This window comes from Schistocerca nitens, chromosome 10, assembly GCF_023898315.1.
Source record: "Schistocerca nitens isolate TAMUIC-IGC-003100 chromosome 10, iqSchNite1.1, whole genome shotgun sequence".
NCBI classification, from domain to species: Eukaryota; Metazoa; Arthropoda; class Insecta; order Orthoptera; family Acrididae; genus Schistocerca; species Schistocerca nitens.
Window position 1 is genome coordinate 132577389 of NC_064623.1, and position 16082 is coordinate 132593470.

General features: G+C 46.4%; 1 protein-coding gene and 1 non-coding gene across 2 annotated transcripts; both read right to left on the bottom strand.

Moving 5' to 3' along the window:
* Window positions 1-3465: 3465 nt before the first annotated feature.
* LOC126209934 (uncharacterized) lies at window positions 3466-4086 on the bottom strand. The gene has a single exon (XM_049939051.1). The coding sequence runs from the start codon at window positions 4084-4086 to the stop codon at window positions 3466-3468; it is 621 nt and encodes a 206-aa protein (XP_049795008.1).
* A 7746-nt stretch (window positions 4087-11832) lies between these two features.
* Trnaa-ugc (transfer RNA alanine (anticodon UGC)) lies at window positions 11833-11905 on the bottom strand. The gene has a single exon. It is a non-coding gene; the product is annotated as a tRNA-Ala (tRNA).
* Between the last annotated feature and the right edge of the window lie 4177 nt (window positions 11906-16082).

Genomic DNA, 16082 nt, shown 5'->3' on the forward strand with positions numbered 1-16082 from the left:
AGAGAATTTCATAAAAAATAAAAAAAAATAAAAAATAAAAAAAAATAAAAAATATCGTTTAATCGTTCTTCAGCTCTGTCGGTAGGACAAAGTTCGGTTCAAGAAATTTGCGTAATTTTCTTTGTATTTCTTTTGTCGTTCGAGCTTTTGAAGTTCTGTCATCAGGTACATCCAATAGTCTTCTGCACTCTTCGTCATAGCCGTTGAGATGTAATGGACTGTCAGTCCTTTGAGCCAGGTGGCTGACCGTCTTTTGGTGTTAGGATATGGCACGTCATCTGGCAGAAGGACGTGTGTCGGTGTAATGGTATTAGGTGACGTGCGGAGCACACGTGCTAGTTTTTGCCTGAAGAGATTCCACACTTCTTTCACATCGTCACAGACGAAACGATGTTCTTCGGTGTCGACGACATCGCAGCTGGGACAGTTTGGTGTGTGTGCCAGACGTATCGCGTGCAGTTTAGAGTTGGTGTGGATTTTTCTATTGACTGCGAGGTACCACGTCGATCGCACATTGGATGGTAGATGGGGGTCAGATATGTTTTCCCATATGTTTTTCCAGTTATAATGTCGAAACTTGTTTTCTATTCGATTGCGCAATTTTCCTCCCAGCAAGGTGTTGTAAACCTCCTTAACCTGATATATGTCCTTCTCCGGTATTCTATGGCGTACATAGCTGTATTCCACAAGAAAGTGTTTATAGTGGTACAGCTCGTGGGAGATGTGATGCAGATCGATTGGTGGATCTCTGCTGACTGGAGTGATTTCACGTAAGAGATGAGCCACTAAGGTCCGCGGTGATCGTTGCCACTGTTTATAAGTTTTGCTAACGTATAGCGCTTGCGCTTTAAGGTAGATGTCTGTTAGATGTAGCCCTCCATTGCGTGTCGATAGCGTCAAGGTATCATAGGAAACCTTAAATATCTGACCTCTGTTGACAAAATAACCAAGCGCTGCTTGCATTTGGCGTGCTATGGTGGGTGGCAGAGGAAGCACTTGAGCAACATAGTTTACTTTTGAGGTTATATAGGTATTGGCTAGTTGTACTTTTTGTATTGCATTTAAATTACGCAAGCTGTGTTGTTTTATGCTTGCTCGTAATGTGGCAAGTAATTTTCTGTAATTAAGAGCGGCTGTGCGGCGGATATTATTCGTATATTCTATTCCAAGGCATTTTAGTTGTTCCACAGTGTTGATACGTCCAGCGGCTCTGATCTCTATGCCCCTACCAAGATTCATAATACCAGATTTATTGCGGTTGAGTTTAGCTCCTGACGCCAGTTCGTAGGTCGCCACAACTTCAAGCACTGTAGCCACCTCGCTTTCGTCAGTCACAAGTACCCCTACATCGTCCGCGTAGGCTTGACATATGATCTTCTGTCCGTGTATATGTAGTCCACGGAGTTGCCGAGTCAGGGATACTAACAGAGGTTCAAGCGCAATCGCGAAAAGCGTCATGGACATGGGGCAACCTTGTCTTACCGAACTCCGAATATTGATCGGGTGACTGAGTTGTCCGTTGACACTGATTCTTGACGTGCTATTCGTCAGTATGTTTTTCACGGAGGCTATAATTTTCTGTGGGAAGTGCATGGATGTCATACACCGGAACAGGTACGAATGATTAACTTTATCAAACGCTTTTTCAAAGTCAAGCGACATCAGGGCACAGCGAATGTTGCAGGCTTCCGATATCGCTATAATGTCTCTGTAGTCGCATAAGGTCTGAAATATCGTTCTATCCTTTCCCACACTTGTCTGGTAAGCTCCTGTCACTGTACGAATAACTGAATTAAACCTTTGCATCATGATACGGGCGAAGATTTTATAATCACTATTGAGAAGTGTTATGGGTCGAAGATTCTCCACGGTTTTGCCTCTCGGTGTTTTGGGGACTAAGACCACTGTACCTTCACAGAATTCCTTCGGAAGGTCAGTGTCGGCATTTAATATTTCATTGCAGACGAGTGTCAATTTAGCAATTATCTTTTCGCGAAAAGTTTGATAAAATTCAGCGGGTAGCCCATCTGGTCCAGGTGATTTATTCTTTGGACTCCTCGAGATGGCATCTTCGACGTCTTCGTCCGTTATTCTTGCTGCGAGCACATCAGCTTCTTCTGGAGCGAGTCGCTCTGTCGTCCTAGCAGTGAGAGCTTGCTGCTCTGTTTCATCTGTCTGTGTATTGGCCAGCAACTCACTAAAGTGTCGATGGATCTCGTCTCGTATTGCAGCTTGATCTGTCAAGAGTCTCCCGTCTGAAGTTTTGAGTTCCGTCAGAATTTTCCGTTTTTGTCTTTTGTTCTCTTGGAGGATGTGGTACATCGATGTTGTTTCTTCTCGTGTACCGTTCTGCAAACGCGTTCGTATTTTACAGCCTTCGAGATGGTGCCTCTGCAGGGTGAGCAATTTTGCTTTTATTCTGTTGATTTGCCCATAGTTTGTTATGATTGTAGCATCCCGAACGCACAAGTCTCTCAGACAGCTGAAGTAAAAGTCTAATGTCCGCTTCCGCCAGGCGACTTTTTCACGGGAGTAAGTTTTCATTGTCTTTATGATTGCGGGCTTCGCGCAGTTGAGCCACCAATTCAGCGCCGTACCATACAAGTGGAACTTCCTTTCACATTCTGCCCAAGTGGTGTGGAAGGCGGCGTGACATCCAGGATCCGAAAGATGAGCAACGTTTAGCTTCCACTGACCTCTCGCCCTGTAAGTGCCTTGTTTCTCTAAATTTATCGTACATATGTACGCGATATGATCAGAGAAAATAGTGGGCCATAGCTCGGACTGTAAAACGTGTCGCCTTAAATTGGACGTTGCATAAATCCTGTCGATACGACTGGCAGAATGGCTGGTGATATAGGTGAAACCGAGCTGATCACCATGTTTTAGTTCCCAAGTATCTAACAGATGGAATTCTCTGACGATGTTCTCCAGCTCCAGAGATTTGTTAAAATTTGGCGTCTGATCTTTGGGATTCAGCACGCAATTAAAGTCACCCGCAAATATTATTTGTTCAAATCGCACCGCGAAAAGGGGGGCGATGTCCTCCTTGAAAAATTCGGCCCTGCGGCGCTTGTTTCCGGTTCCTGACGGGGCATAGATGTTGATAAACCTGGTGTTGTTTATCGTGACAGCGAGACCTCTACTGTTCGGCAGTTTCGTCACGTCTGTAAGTAGGATCCCCTCTTTAGTCATAATCGCTGTGCCGAGGCTATTGTCATTGCCAGGATTGATGACGGCGTTGTAGCCAGTGATGTCGTCCAAACGGATAGCCATTACTTCTTGCAGCATTAAGATGTCAACATCAGCGGCGTACAGAAAATCTTGGAGATTTCTCAGATTGAGGGTGCTGCTAATTTTATTTATATTCAAGGTCGCAATTCTGTACGCCTGCAAGGACGTCATGTGGACTATACCGCGTCAGGTGGGATACTATTTGCCAGGTGAAGTGGATGTGCGCTCTACTTAGAAGAAGTCGGCATCATCATCTTCTGCACGAGCGTCTTTGATGGTGGTTTGTTGCCGGGTGGACACATCTTGTCGACGGTCGGGTGCCGTCCGTCCTGAACGTTGTGGTATGTCAGCCATCTCTGCATCATGGTTTTGCTCCTCGATGTCATCCGCCCAATCTCGCGTGCACGTAACTTCCCGCGTGTCCGTTTTTGGTACAGGTGGAGGGTCCTTCGGACTAGCTGTACCGTCTGGAATGTGGATTCCACGGTCGGGTTCCGTGTCCTCATTTCGGGTCTTCTTCTTTGTTGTTCGATCTTCCAGAGGAGTTGCCTGTGTCGTCTCCGCCAGTTCTTGGCCTATCTGTTTCGCCTTTTCACGCAGGATTGGCGCGATTTCTGCTGCTCCCTGTCGGGCTATTCGACGTTTCTTCCGTTTCTTCGGTGAAACAATTGTAGGCTGCTGGTCATTATCCTCCGACGTGGCAACCGTGTCCTCTTTTTGTTGCCCGACTTCTTCGAGTGGTTTGCACATGCCTTCTTCTGCCGTCTTAGCCTGGTCTTGTTCTGCACGTCTCTCAGTTTCCTCGTCTTGTGAGTGTGCTGGACCTGTAGCTTCTGTGTTGCTAGTATCCATGGCTACGTTACCATCGGGAACGTCGGCATAAGCAACTACCGCCCTGTCGAAACACATGTCTGGGGCGACGTCACTGCGAATTGCGGCGGCGTACGTCACGGGTAGCGTGGCCATCTGACTAGGCGGGTCTCGCTCCCCAGTCGGCAGTTGCGTCACACGGCGCTGAACACACTGCGCGCGGACGTGTTGGGTCGAACCACAACCCGAGCAGGTTCTCGGCTGCCCATCGTAAATGATGATCGCTCGATATCCACCAATCCAGAGATACGATGTTTCAGCATGTCAATCTTAACTTGCCTGACTCCATTTAATACTGGATACTTGTGCAAGCTAGACCATTTTTCGGCGACATTGCTGATAATGGTGCCATAGTCTCTCAGTTTGTTGTTAATCTCCTCGGACGTTATTTCAAAGGGGAGCTCAAAGATTCGAACCGTTCTTATTCCCATTCCGGCACGCGAAACCGTGACCTGCCCTATGTGTCCGTCTGAATGTTTGAATTTTGCCACCCCACCACATGCTTCTACAATTTGGTCGCACTTGTCAGAACTGGATAACTTAAGGAACACAGTCGGACTGACAATCGACAGGTGAATTCCAATCAATTCATCCACTTTGACCTTAAAAGTTTCTTCGATAAATGCCTCAACTTCGTAAGATTTCGGTCGGGAGTAGTTCGGATCGAAAATCAACTTCAAAGTATCGCGTCGCGTTGTCTGCTCCGTTATGTCATTCTAGAAATGTGATCGTGGACTATAACTAACGCAGAATGCGCGCACTCACCACACAGCGCCGGCCGCTCGCAGCGACGATGTAAACACCGCAACAGCCGCTCCGCACGTCCGCACAGCACGGCCGCCGGCGGCGGAATACCATCTGAGCTACGCCCCGCCCGCATCTCGTGGTCGTGCGGTAGCGTTCTCGCTTCCCACGCCCGGGTTCCCGGGTTCGATTCCCGGCGGGGTCAGGGATTTTCTCTGCCTCGTGATGGCTGGGTGTTGTGTGCTGTCCTTAGGTTAGTTAGGTTTAAGTAGTTCTAAGTTCTAGGGGACTTATGACCACAGCAGTTGAGTCCCATAGTGCTCAGAGCCATTTGAACCATTTGAAGCTACGCCCCCTGATGACAAATAGTGCTACATACAACCATATCAATATCACAGACCCCTTGCACTCCCATTATTCCGCAGACAAACACTATTCTCAATGTGTCCGTGAGGGTGTCTTTCAGGTTTCCTGCATTCTGTATCGAATCGTAGTTGGCCAAAATTAAAGTGGCGCGCACAACGTCGAAAATAGCGTTCGGCCACCGCTCTGAGTAAGACGAACGTGTTGTCCACTCTCTAGACTTCATTGAGGTTAGGCCGTTATACCTAAGACAGATTTGCACTCGATGACACCTCGACAACAGCCGGTCCTCACATTTACGTCTTGCTCTCCTTACGTCAGTATACATCACATGAGCTGTGACGCTGGCTTTGCAACATCTTGCGTGTCTTTAGGCTCGCCGCGACCAACACTTACCATGCACTGTCCACAAAACATGGAGGCGCCGGGGCTTGAACCCGGGACCTTTCACATGCAAAGCGAACGCTCTACCAACTTTTTTTTTATTTATTTTTTTTTTCATTGTATAGCGAGCGGGGCAGGCAGATGGCGGCAAGGAGGGCAGGGGTCAATTAGTACGAGGCCTGGCCACGGTGCCGCCCTCATACCCGTCATCACTCACATTGATGGGAAAGGAACATCGAGTTTTTTTTATTTTTATATATTTATTTATTTATTTATTTATTTTTGGGGAAAGCATCAATATGGGATTGGAGCCAGATCATTCGGTTGATACATAAACGGGTGAAGGTTTTAGAGCTCGAACAGCTATCCAATACCTGTTCTATTGAATGCAATATGAAGCATATTACCGTACTTGCGACGGTGATCCGCGTAGTTTCTAATTTTAATATATTCCGTTTCCATGTGTAACTGAAACTCGCTGTAATCTTCGCCCGTCAGCCGATTGAAGACATGACTTGTATATTGGCCCAACAGCCACATGACGGCATTATTTTTAGTTGGCGGAAAATATTTGACGTCTGGTCTGTGCAGTAAGTTCGTGTCAATGTTATTTTCAGAAGTCCTAGTTATAAGGGCGACTTTTTGACGAACCCATTGCCAATTGCGCATACGGTGACTGCAAGTATATCTGTGGGGAACAGTATCCACTTGGTGACAATCTGGACAATGGGCTGTGTCGCTTAGCCCAATCGCATGCAGGCGCTCATTTGTGCTGATAATGTTGTTAACCGTTTTGTACCATGTCGTCCTGACCAAGGACGGAAGTACACTGCTGCTGATGTTCGCCCACAGGACATCCCAATTGACTCCAGTGTGCTCTTGTTCGATTTTGTTCTTGCCCTCATATTGTTTCCGGTGCTCCAGAATGTCCTTGGCAGTTAAGGTTCGATGTTGGAGAAGGACCTCGCTCAAGTAGCTCTTTTCCAGATAATATGTGCGGATGTGGGAGAGCTGGTAGTCGATCGTCTGCACATTGATCGGCGGTTCTACGCTTTTCGGCGCGACTGCCTCAAACAACTTTGCCGTAAGGGTGTCAGAGTAGTTTTGGATTAAGGATGTCATCCGTTTAATGTACAAAGCCATTGCTTTGGCGTTCAGATCGGTCAGACCCATACCGCCATGCAGAGGGTCGAGGGTCACAGTCTTCACGTCAACTCGAAATATTTCCCCCCGCCACAGAAAATTGGTCAACTTGCCCATTATCTGTTTGGCTATGACAGTGGGGATTGGAAAGACCTGTGCCACATAATATGCTCGCGACAGGATACATGTATTTATAAATTTAACCCTCTGAATTTGGTCCATACTGCGATAAACGTTATCTATTAAAGCACCCTTGACTTTGAACGAGACATCCCGCCAATTTGCCGTTATCATCCTTTGTGGAGGGACCGTCAGTATCGTCCCAAGAGATTTGTGTTCCGTAACATGGGTAGCCCATTCTAGGCCGACATCGTCAAGTCCCCTTATACGTAGAAATTTGCTTTTAGTTTCATTCATTTTTGCGCCAGAAGCGGAACAATAGCTTCTGAGGTCTGCCTCCAGTTGAATCACATCATCCCTGTTCCTCACGACGATGCCGACATCATCAGCATATGCCCCAACTGCAGTTTTCTTCCCGGCGATCGTTATGCCCGTCATGTGCTCTTGTACTAGCCGCAGCAATGGTTCTAGTGAGATGACAAAGAGCAACATGGAAAGGGGGCTTCCTTGGGGGACACCCCTTGCGATGGTAATTGGTCTTGTGAGCTGGCAGTTGACGGAGATCGTGGCGGCCAGACCAGTGATCATATTGCGCACGACAGCGATGGAGTCATGCCCGAAGCCCATCCTCCGCATCGTTTCGAAGAGGTATTTATGGCTGACACTATCAAATGCTTTATAGAAGTCGACAAAAAGGAGGCCGCAATTAATGGTGCTGGCAGACGACAGAGCGACGATATCTCTATATTGTGCTGTAGTCTGAAATATTGATCGCCTATAAGCACAAGTTTGCTGTTGCCCAATTATGTTTGCGGTCAACGGCATCATTCGATTGTTTAAAGCTCTCGCAATAATCTTATAATCTGAATTAAGGAGAGAAATCGGCCGGAAGTTGTTAATCTTTTTACATCCCTTATTTTTAGGAATCAACACGATTTTACATTCTTTAAGTTCTGATGGTACAAACTTTCCCCGCAGTACGCCGTTAACGGCTTGTGTCAACTTATCACCTATGATACTCCAATATCGTTGATAGAATTCGACCGGAAGGCCATCAGGGCCCGGCGATTTACTTTTAGGGGAGCAGCGAATTATTTCAAGGACTTCATCTGGACTAAAAGCCGAAAATAAGCCGGCGTTGTCGTCGGCCGTAATTGTGGAGGTTGTAAACGCAAATAACTCATCCAAATCGTCCTCTTGCGTTGCGTCTGCCTCATACAGGGCACTGTAATATCTGTGGATTTCTCTGATTATCTCGTTTTGCACAGTGAGGACAGTACCGTTTTCTAATCTAAGTTCGTCCATGAATATCCGTCGTCGGTTCTTGCGATGTTTAATCAGATGATATAACGCAGCCGTTTCGTCCTCGCTAACAGATCTGGCTTTTGACTTAAGTTTAAGACCCTCCAGTTGTTTTCTCTTTAAGCTTAATAATGTCGCTTTAATTTTCTTGATGTCGGACAAGCGCCTGTCTGAGCCATCAGCCTGATCATACAAATCCCTTAAGACCATGTAGTAAAATTCCATTGTACGGTGAACTGCCCGAGATCTCTCTATACTATAAGATATAATTACTTTTCGTAATTTGGGCTTCGCCATGCGGGTCCACCACTCCAAATCACTCGGAAAGTTGTGTACAGAGCGCAAGCAAAATTCCCAAGCTGTCTTTAATTCGGCCTCGAGCTCGTCGTCTGTGAAAAGGCCGACATTCATGCTCCACTGATTCCTAAACCAGTGAGTTGGTTGCCGGTCTAAGTTTATGCAGGCACTCACACTACAGTGATCAGAGAAGCTGACTGGAGTGATTTCCACTTGTAGCAAATTCCTCACTATGTGACTTGACATATAGATTCTATCAATCCTGCTACTGGAATTATGTGAAATGTGCGTGTATTTCACAAGCGTGGGATACTTCCCATGCGTCCCTCAGTTTCATTTGGGAGACAAGAAAGTTTAATTCAGGGGAATAATTAAAATTGGGGGATTGATCTTTATGGTGCAATACACAATTAAAATCGCCTGCAATGATCAAGTTTGGAGAGTCTCTCCGCAATAAGTAAATGATATCCTCCTTAAAAAACTTCGATCAGTCAGCGCGTCGTCTACTTCCAGATGGTGCATACAGATTGATTACACTGACGCCCATGATATTCACGCCTATGCCCCGTCCAGAGTCTAACTTTTCGACATCGGTTAGAGGTATTCCTTCCCTGACTAAAATCGCTGTGCCAGCACTGAATTCAGGAGCGAAATTGATTATTGCAACATAGCCGGGAATGTAAATTTACCGTGTAGCAACCTCTTGTAAAAGGGCAATATCTGTACCAGAGTCAAACAAAAATTCTTTTAATAAAGCAAATTTTAACTCTGACGTAATCCTATTGATATTAAGGGAGGTGATAGTATAGGCCTGTAGCATATAGGTAATGAGATGTAAAAGTATAACAAAACGATTGCATCGAGCTCAAGAGTGCCGGCTGCAGAATTAAAAAAGGTATAATGTGAGCAGCCATAAGAGGATTATTGGATCAGGAAGCGAAATAAAAACCATAACAAGTGATACACTACGAATCATAGGCCGGTTGTAGCAAAAACGACACAGTGAATGCTGCGAACCATGACCGGATAAAAGGACAGAAAAAACACGAAGAAGCTTTGCAACCTTAGGTGACAGCATGGAACAAACCTTGTACCAACGGAATTACTACTGTGGAGGGTGGGCTTCGCCGAGTTCTTTGCTGTTGTCATCACCGGATCGTTCCCTCACAATTTCATAACTAATATTTCGGGGTACTACATCCGCTTGCGAGGAAGTGGAATTTCCCTTGTTGCGAGGAGCTGAGAGGTTTGGCTGTGGATAGAGCCTTCGTCGTGGGGCGTTTTGAGGTCCCGAAGTTTTTGTGGATTCTTTGAGACGCGGTCGTGTCGTTGTCGCAGCACTGCCGCCGGCAGCTGGCAGGTTGGTAAACACTTTCACTTGTTTACTTCCGCCCGGAACTTGTTGTCGGGCGTCAGCTGTAGCGCGTTGTTGACACAACACTTCCTCACTGTGTGCGCGTTGTAGCGGCTGTTGTCCTTCGGGCGCGGCACTCAAAATTGGAGGTTCCTGTTCATGACCCGGCGTCTCAGAATTCGACATCCCCTCAAGTCCATCCGCACTGGCTTCAAAATCGACCCGCATAACATCATGTGGTACTAAATCCTCCGCGATTGATGGTTTTGGTTTCCGGGCTGCAGGAGTCGTGTGAGATACTTCCTCATCTGAATGCTCATCACTACGTTCCAGCGGCCTTTTCTTTTGCTGAGATTCACTTTCAAGACAAACTGGCGCAGCAGTTTGCCGTCCTACGAGTGGTGGAAACGCATCAGCGGTTATGGGCGGGGTCTCGGAGGTAATTGCTTGGGGAGCATCAACATCAGGGTGTGCAGAAGAACCAGAAGTATCTACTGCCATTACCTCGTTAAGTGTTAATCTACGCCACGGCTGGAGATTATTTTTTAAGACAAAAACTCGGCGGGGGCAGTCCTGGCGAAGATGGCCTAGTTCATTGCAGATATGGCAGGTGGGGGCTTGACCAGAATATATAATGTGAGCCTTATAACCATCACCCGTGATGTGAGAAGGAATGTTAATTTTTACTTCCATGTCCACAGATCTAATCCCATTGAAACATTGTAATTTGTAGCGAGACGACCACTTTTCGTTGACAATTTCTTTAACCTCACCAAACTCACAAAGTGCATCTTTAATATTAGCATTGTCAATCTCTATGGGCAAGTTAAGTACTCGAACTGTCTGAATCGAGGTATCGGCACGTGTTATAGTAACCATACTAGTGGTGCCGTCGCGATGAACAAAAGGGACTTGTTTGCCGATTTTTTCAAGAAGTCGATCAACTGCTACTGGACTGAGAAACTTGACAAACACGCAATAACGATCAGCATCTAGCTGGGTGGTGTGCACAGAATCAGAAGTGATGCCTATTACCTCGGTTAGCCAGTCATGAATCTCGAGGGCGGTCGGTTGAACTCGGCGGGTATCCTTGTCAAAGCCAAAAACCAGGGTGTTTTTCCGGATGGTGGTAGACATGGCGCAGCAGCTGTAGGGAATCCGGACAAGCCCGAATCCCGTACACGATCGGCAAGTTGCTGACGAAAAGGACGAGTAAAAAAAAAAAAAAAAAAAAAAAGTACAATGCACATGAATCACTCGGAACACAGAAACACACACCGACGACGCGGAGCAACCAGCTAGCACGTCCGACCGCGGCGACAGCGAAAGCCAAAATGAAAGGGAAGACTTGTACTGTTTCTAAATTCAGTGTAGCGGTGGGAGGAGGGTGCTTCCTGCGCGTAACAGCACTCTTGCCAATTGTGGCTGCTAATCGTTCGCTCGTATCTGCCGTGACACAAACGAACGCTGGCTGTGAATTATTCCACTTGCATGGCAGTGTGCGCATGTAGGTGTGTTAAAAATTCTGGAGGCGCTGGGTATCGATCCCAGTACCTCTCGCATGCTAAGTGAGCGCTCTACCATCTGATCTACGCCCCCTCATGGCAAACTGTGCTACTTACAACCATATCAATATCACAGACCCTTGCACTCCCATTATTCCGCAGACAAACACTACTCTCAATGTGTCCGTGAGGGTGTCTTTCCGGTTTCCTGCATTCCGTATCGAATCGTAGTTGGCCAAAATTAAAGTGGCACGCACAACGTCGAAAATAGCGTTCGGCCGCCGCTCTGAGTAAGACGAAAGTGTTCTCCACTCCCTAGACTTCATTGAGGTTAGGCCGTTATACCTACGATAGATCTGCACTCGATGGCACCTCGACAACAGCCGGTCCTCACATTTACGTCTTGCTCTCCTTACGTCAGTATACATCACATGAGCTGTGACGCTGGCTTTGCAACATCTTGCGTGTCTTTAGGCTCCCTGCGACCAATACTTACCATGCACTGTCCACAAAACATGGAGGCGCCTGGACTTGAACCCGGGGCCTTCCACATGCAAAGCGAACGCTCTACCAACTGAGCTACGCCCCCAAGCGCAACAAAGCTGCACTGTTTTCCATTCTTTGCTACTCTGATGTGCACGGACCTGATGGTTGGTTGGTCTGTAGGGGTGAAGGGGCCAGTGTACAAAGGCGCGGTCACGTTCATATACACAAGAGTTCCAAGTAGTTTCGATGCTCTGGTATTACGACTACAAATTCCGTCTGTTTTTAACGTCTTACATTGAAAGGACAGTCACAAATTGCTCCGTTTTCACTCTTTGTCGACAATCACACCGCGCCTGAGGTAACAAGCACATCAGAAGCCCAATTGTGCACTCGACTGTTCATGCCAACTCACTGCCTCGCACTTTACTACTGTGTACCACTCTTGTCGTGCAACTGCAAAACACTGGGCGACAAGTTTCCGCGCATACTACGAAACGCTCCCCAAACATGGCACTCACCCATGCAGACGACTTTTCCGACTTCACGCAACGCTCACGCTAGTGACAGCCTTATTTAGAGCTTCACGTCGCGCCCAAGCGAATGAGCACATTTCGCCTACGGCTTAGGCCGCCCTCATAATGTGGCTGCTCGGTGTCTGCAGGCAGCGAGGGGCTGCAACCTTCCTGTGTTTGCGCCTATGTCACCTCTGCTTGCTTGTCAGAGGCAGACAATCGCAAAACATACAACTCACTCCATGAATTGATTGCTACGGCGTCTGTCATCAGCAGTCACAACTAGCAACACCAGTAGCAGCCGACTGCACGTAAAGAATGGGAATGTGCAGTGAGATTTTTGTGAACTCGGCGCAAGGCAGACCTTTCCGACATAGGTTTGAGAATCTTATGGAAACACTTCGTTCTGTTTCTAAATTAAGTGTAGTGGTGGGAGGAGGGTGCTTCCTGCGCATAACAGCACGCTTGCCAATTGTGGCTGCTAATCGATCGCTCGTATCTGCCTTGACACATTTGCTGGCGGTGAATTATTCCACTTGGATGACGTGTGCGCACGTTCGTGTGTTAAAAACTCTGGAGGCGTTAGGTATCGATCGCAGTACCTTTCGCGTGCTAAGCGAGCGCTCTACCATCTGAGCTACGCCCCCCGACGAGCAATAGTGCTACATACAGCCATATCAATGTCACAGACCCTTGCACTCCCATTATTCCGCTGACAAATTCTACTCTCAGTGTTTCCGTGAGGGAGTCTTTCAGGTTTCCTGCATTCTGTATCGAATCGTAGTTGGCCACAATGAAAGTGGCACGCACAACGTCGAAAATAACGTTCGGCCACCGCTCTTGGTAAGATGAGCAACTTCTCCACTCTCTAGACTTCATTGCGGTTAGGCCGTTATACCTAAGACAGATTTGCACTCGATGACATCTTGAGACCAGCCGGTGCTCACATTTACGTCTTGCTCTCCTTACGTCAGTATACATCATATGACTCTGTGACGCTGGCTTTGCAACATCTTAGGCTCTCTACGACCAACACTTACCACGCATTGACCACAAGACATGGAGGCGCCGGGGCTTGAACCCTTTCAAAACACGCCGCTAACGGCAATCAAGTAATTTATAGCAATACAACAGTTAAAAAAAATTAAAGCACATTAGTAAATAGGCGACTAATGTAAATAAAGAACTTTGTTAATAAATTACGGTGAGGTAGTGAAGCTACCAACACCGCCATTAAAAAATCATCAATGGCAATAAAGGAATGGATGAAAATAAAAGAGTTTTTAAACAAAAGTGTCCTGGAATATCATTAGAACATAACAGACATGACGGACCCGTGTAAGGCGACCACAAATAATACACTCAGGGATGCTCAGGCGAGGCAGAATACTGACCAATTTAAATACGCCCGTAAACACAATTGCCACTCTCAGGCTGGTCACTGCACCGACTTTTAGCCAGCGAAAACTTGTAATAAGAGGGCTTAACTTGCTGACAGAATTAGAGCAAACCTCGTGCAAGGAAACATTACATCACACAGTCCTGAATGAGCGACCACATGATCAACCAACAAGAAGCATAAATTTACTCATAACACACGACAGAATAGCGAAACAATTAAAATGCCAAATCTACACCTGTCATCGGGCAGTAACGAGAGGAGGAGGAAAGATCACTGTCTTCAATTACACCCGATCGCCGAAGGCCACAAGGCTGAAGAGACTCTGGTTACGCAAACTTATTACTTAATGATTAAACCTTCCACTAACTTGCAATTATGCTCGAACAGGCAGTACACGACCTCCGATGGCAAGGATCCACACATCCGACCGCGCACGCGTCGCCAGCGTACCCAACACGCCACGGTCACGCGACAACACGCTCTGTCACCGGAGTTCACGTCTTCTCTGCAACGTTGACGGGTAGTGACCGCTCCTTCATGCTAGGTGTCTCCTTTTAAACTCCTGTGTTGAAACATAGGATTTAAAGAAGCTTGTTAACGTCCCACCGAGGCGAAATGAACAGCAACTACTCGTGGGGCGATTCTGTATACAACCAACCCGCAGGGAGCTCTTCCGTCAACTCGACCCGCTCGTTATACACAACCGACATACATCACGTGGCGACTCGGTACAACCGACCACGCCAGGTCCACGCTGGAGAGCCACACTGCCCTACCGTGTCCACCAGACTCTCTCAGCGCACAGCGCCCCTACTTCCGCACCACCACACAAGGTTACAACCGGTCAAAGACATCACTTCCTCCATAGCAATTTCCCGGAAGCAAATGCAGATATCGATAGCAGAGGGAAAAGACAACCAAGCAGCCACTTAATAACAGACAACATACCAAACAAACATGTCAGGGGAAGAAAAGGGAAACCAAAGCAATCTAACAAGGGGAGGCCTCCAATTGTGAAATTCAGATTCGATTCATACTGCGCATAATAAAAGCTCATGGCCAGAGGTGTAATGTGGCAAAGCACCAAGATGCACTTCTCAGCCGTTGTCGAGAAAATCTACAGTTAAAAGAAACCGTTGTGGTGAAATATTCTCTACGATTAGTAATTTTCTACAGCGTCGTCGTGCAGCGGTAAGCGCTCGGGTTCGTAATCCGAAGGTCGCCGGATCGAATCTCGCGCCATTCAACCTTTTTTTTTAGTATTTGTTTTTTGTAATTCATATATATATATATATATATATATATATATATATATATATATATATATATATAATTCCCGGCAATCAGTTGCAACAATTATGCATATAATAAGTTGTTGAAAGTCGTTTGTCGTGGAAAAACTGGCGACTTCGAACATCATTATGTTTTCCGCAAACAAAGTTGTATTTCACAAATGTTATTAATTGTCTTCATCATGTTAACCACGTATAGTTAACGGAAGACGTAGAAACGATATTCCGAAACGAATACGTATAGCGTAAGTCAAACGTTCGAATTAGAATAGAGACCCCACGAACACAAACTTGCTGTGGCAGGTATGAAATATAAACTCCGTTACTCGCTCGTTACAATTGAAGGACAGATGTTGAATGGGCCGAAACGAGCCGCCGCATAGCAGCGTAGTTGCGTGCTAACTTCCAAAGAAGGTAGATGCGGTCCCTAGCGCAACCTATAACATCGTCGAAAATCAGTGCGGACGGGAGAGCTTTGGTACACCCTGTTAAACAAACAGAAAAATGGAGGCGGTACAATTGGAAAGCGATCCGCCTTCACCAACATGCATAAGCAATTCATTAATAGTTTATATATATATATATATATATATATATATATATATATATATATATATATATATATATATATATATATATATATATATTTGAATTACAAAAAAATAATAGAAAAAATTGCATGACGCGAGATTCGATCCGGCGACCTTCGGATTACGAACTCCAGCGCTTACCGCTGCGCCACGACGCTGTAGAAATGCATTAATCGTAGAGAGTATTTCACCGCAACGGTTTCTTTTAACTGTCGATTTTCTCGACAACGGCTGAGAAGTGCATCTTGGTGCTTTGCCACATTACACCTCTGGCCATGAGCTTTTATTATGCGCAGTATGAATCGAATCTGAATTTCACAATTGGCGGTCTCCCCTTGTAAGTACAAGGAGTAGCACGAGTCGATACACGGCTCACTAACAAAAGAAACCCGTCAAACACAGGAAGGCAGTGCTGGAGGGAGGCGTAATTGTGCAAGGGATCCGAGACACGACCCGGAGAATTTCCCAGCCAATCGCGCTGCAA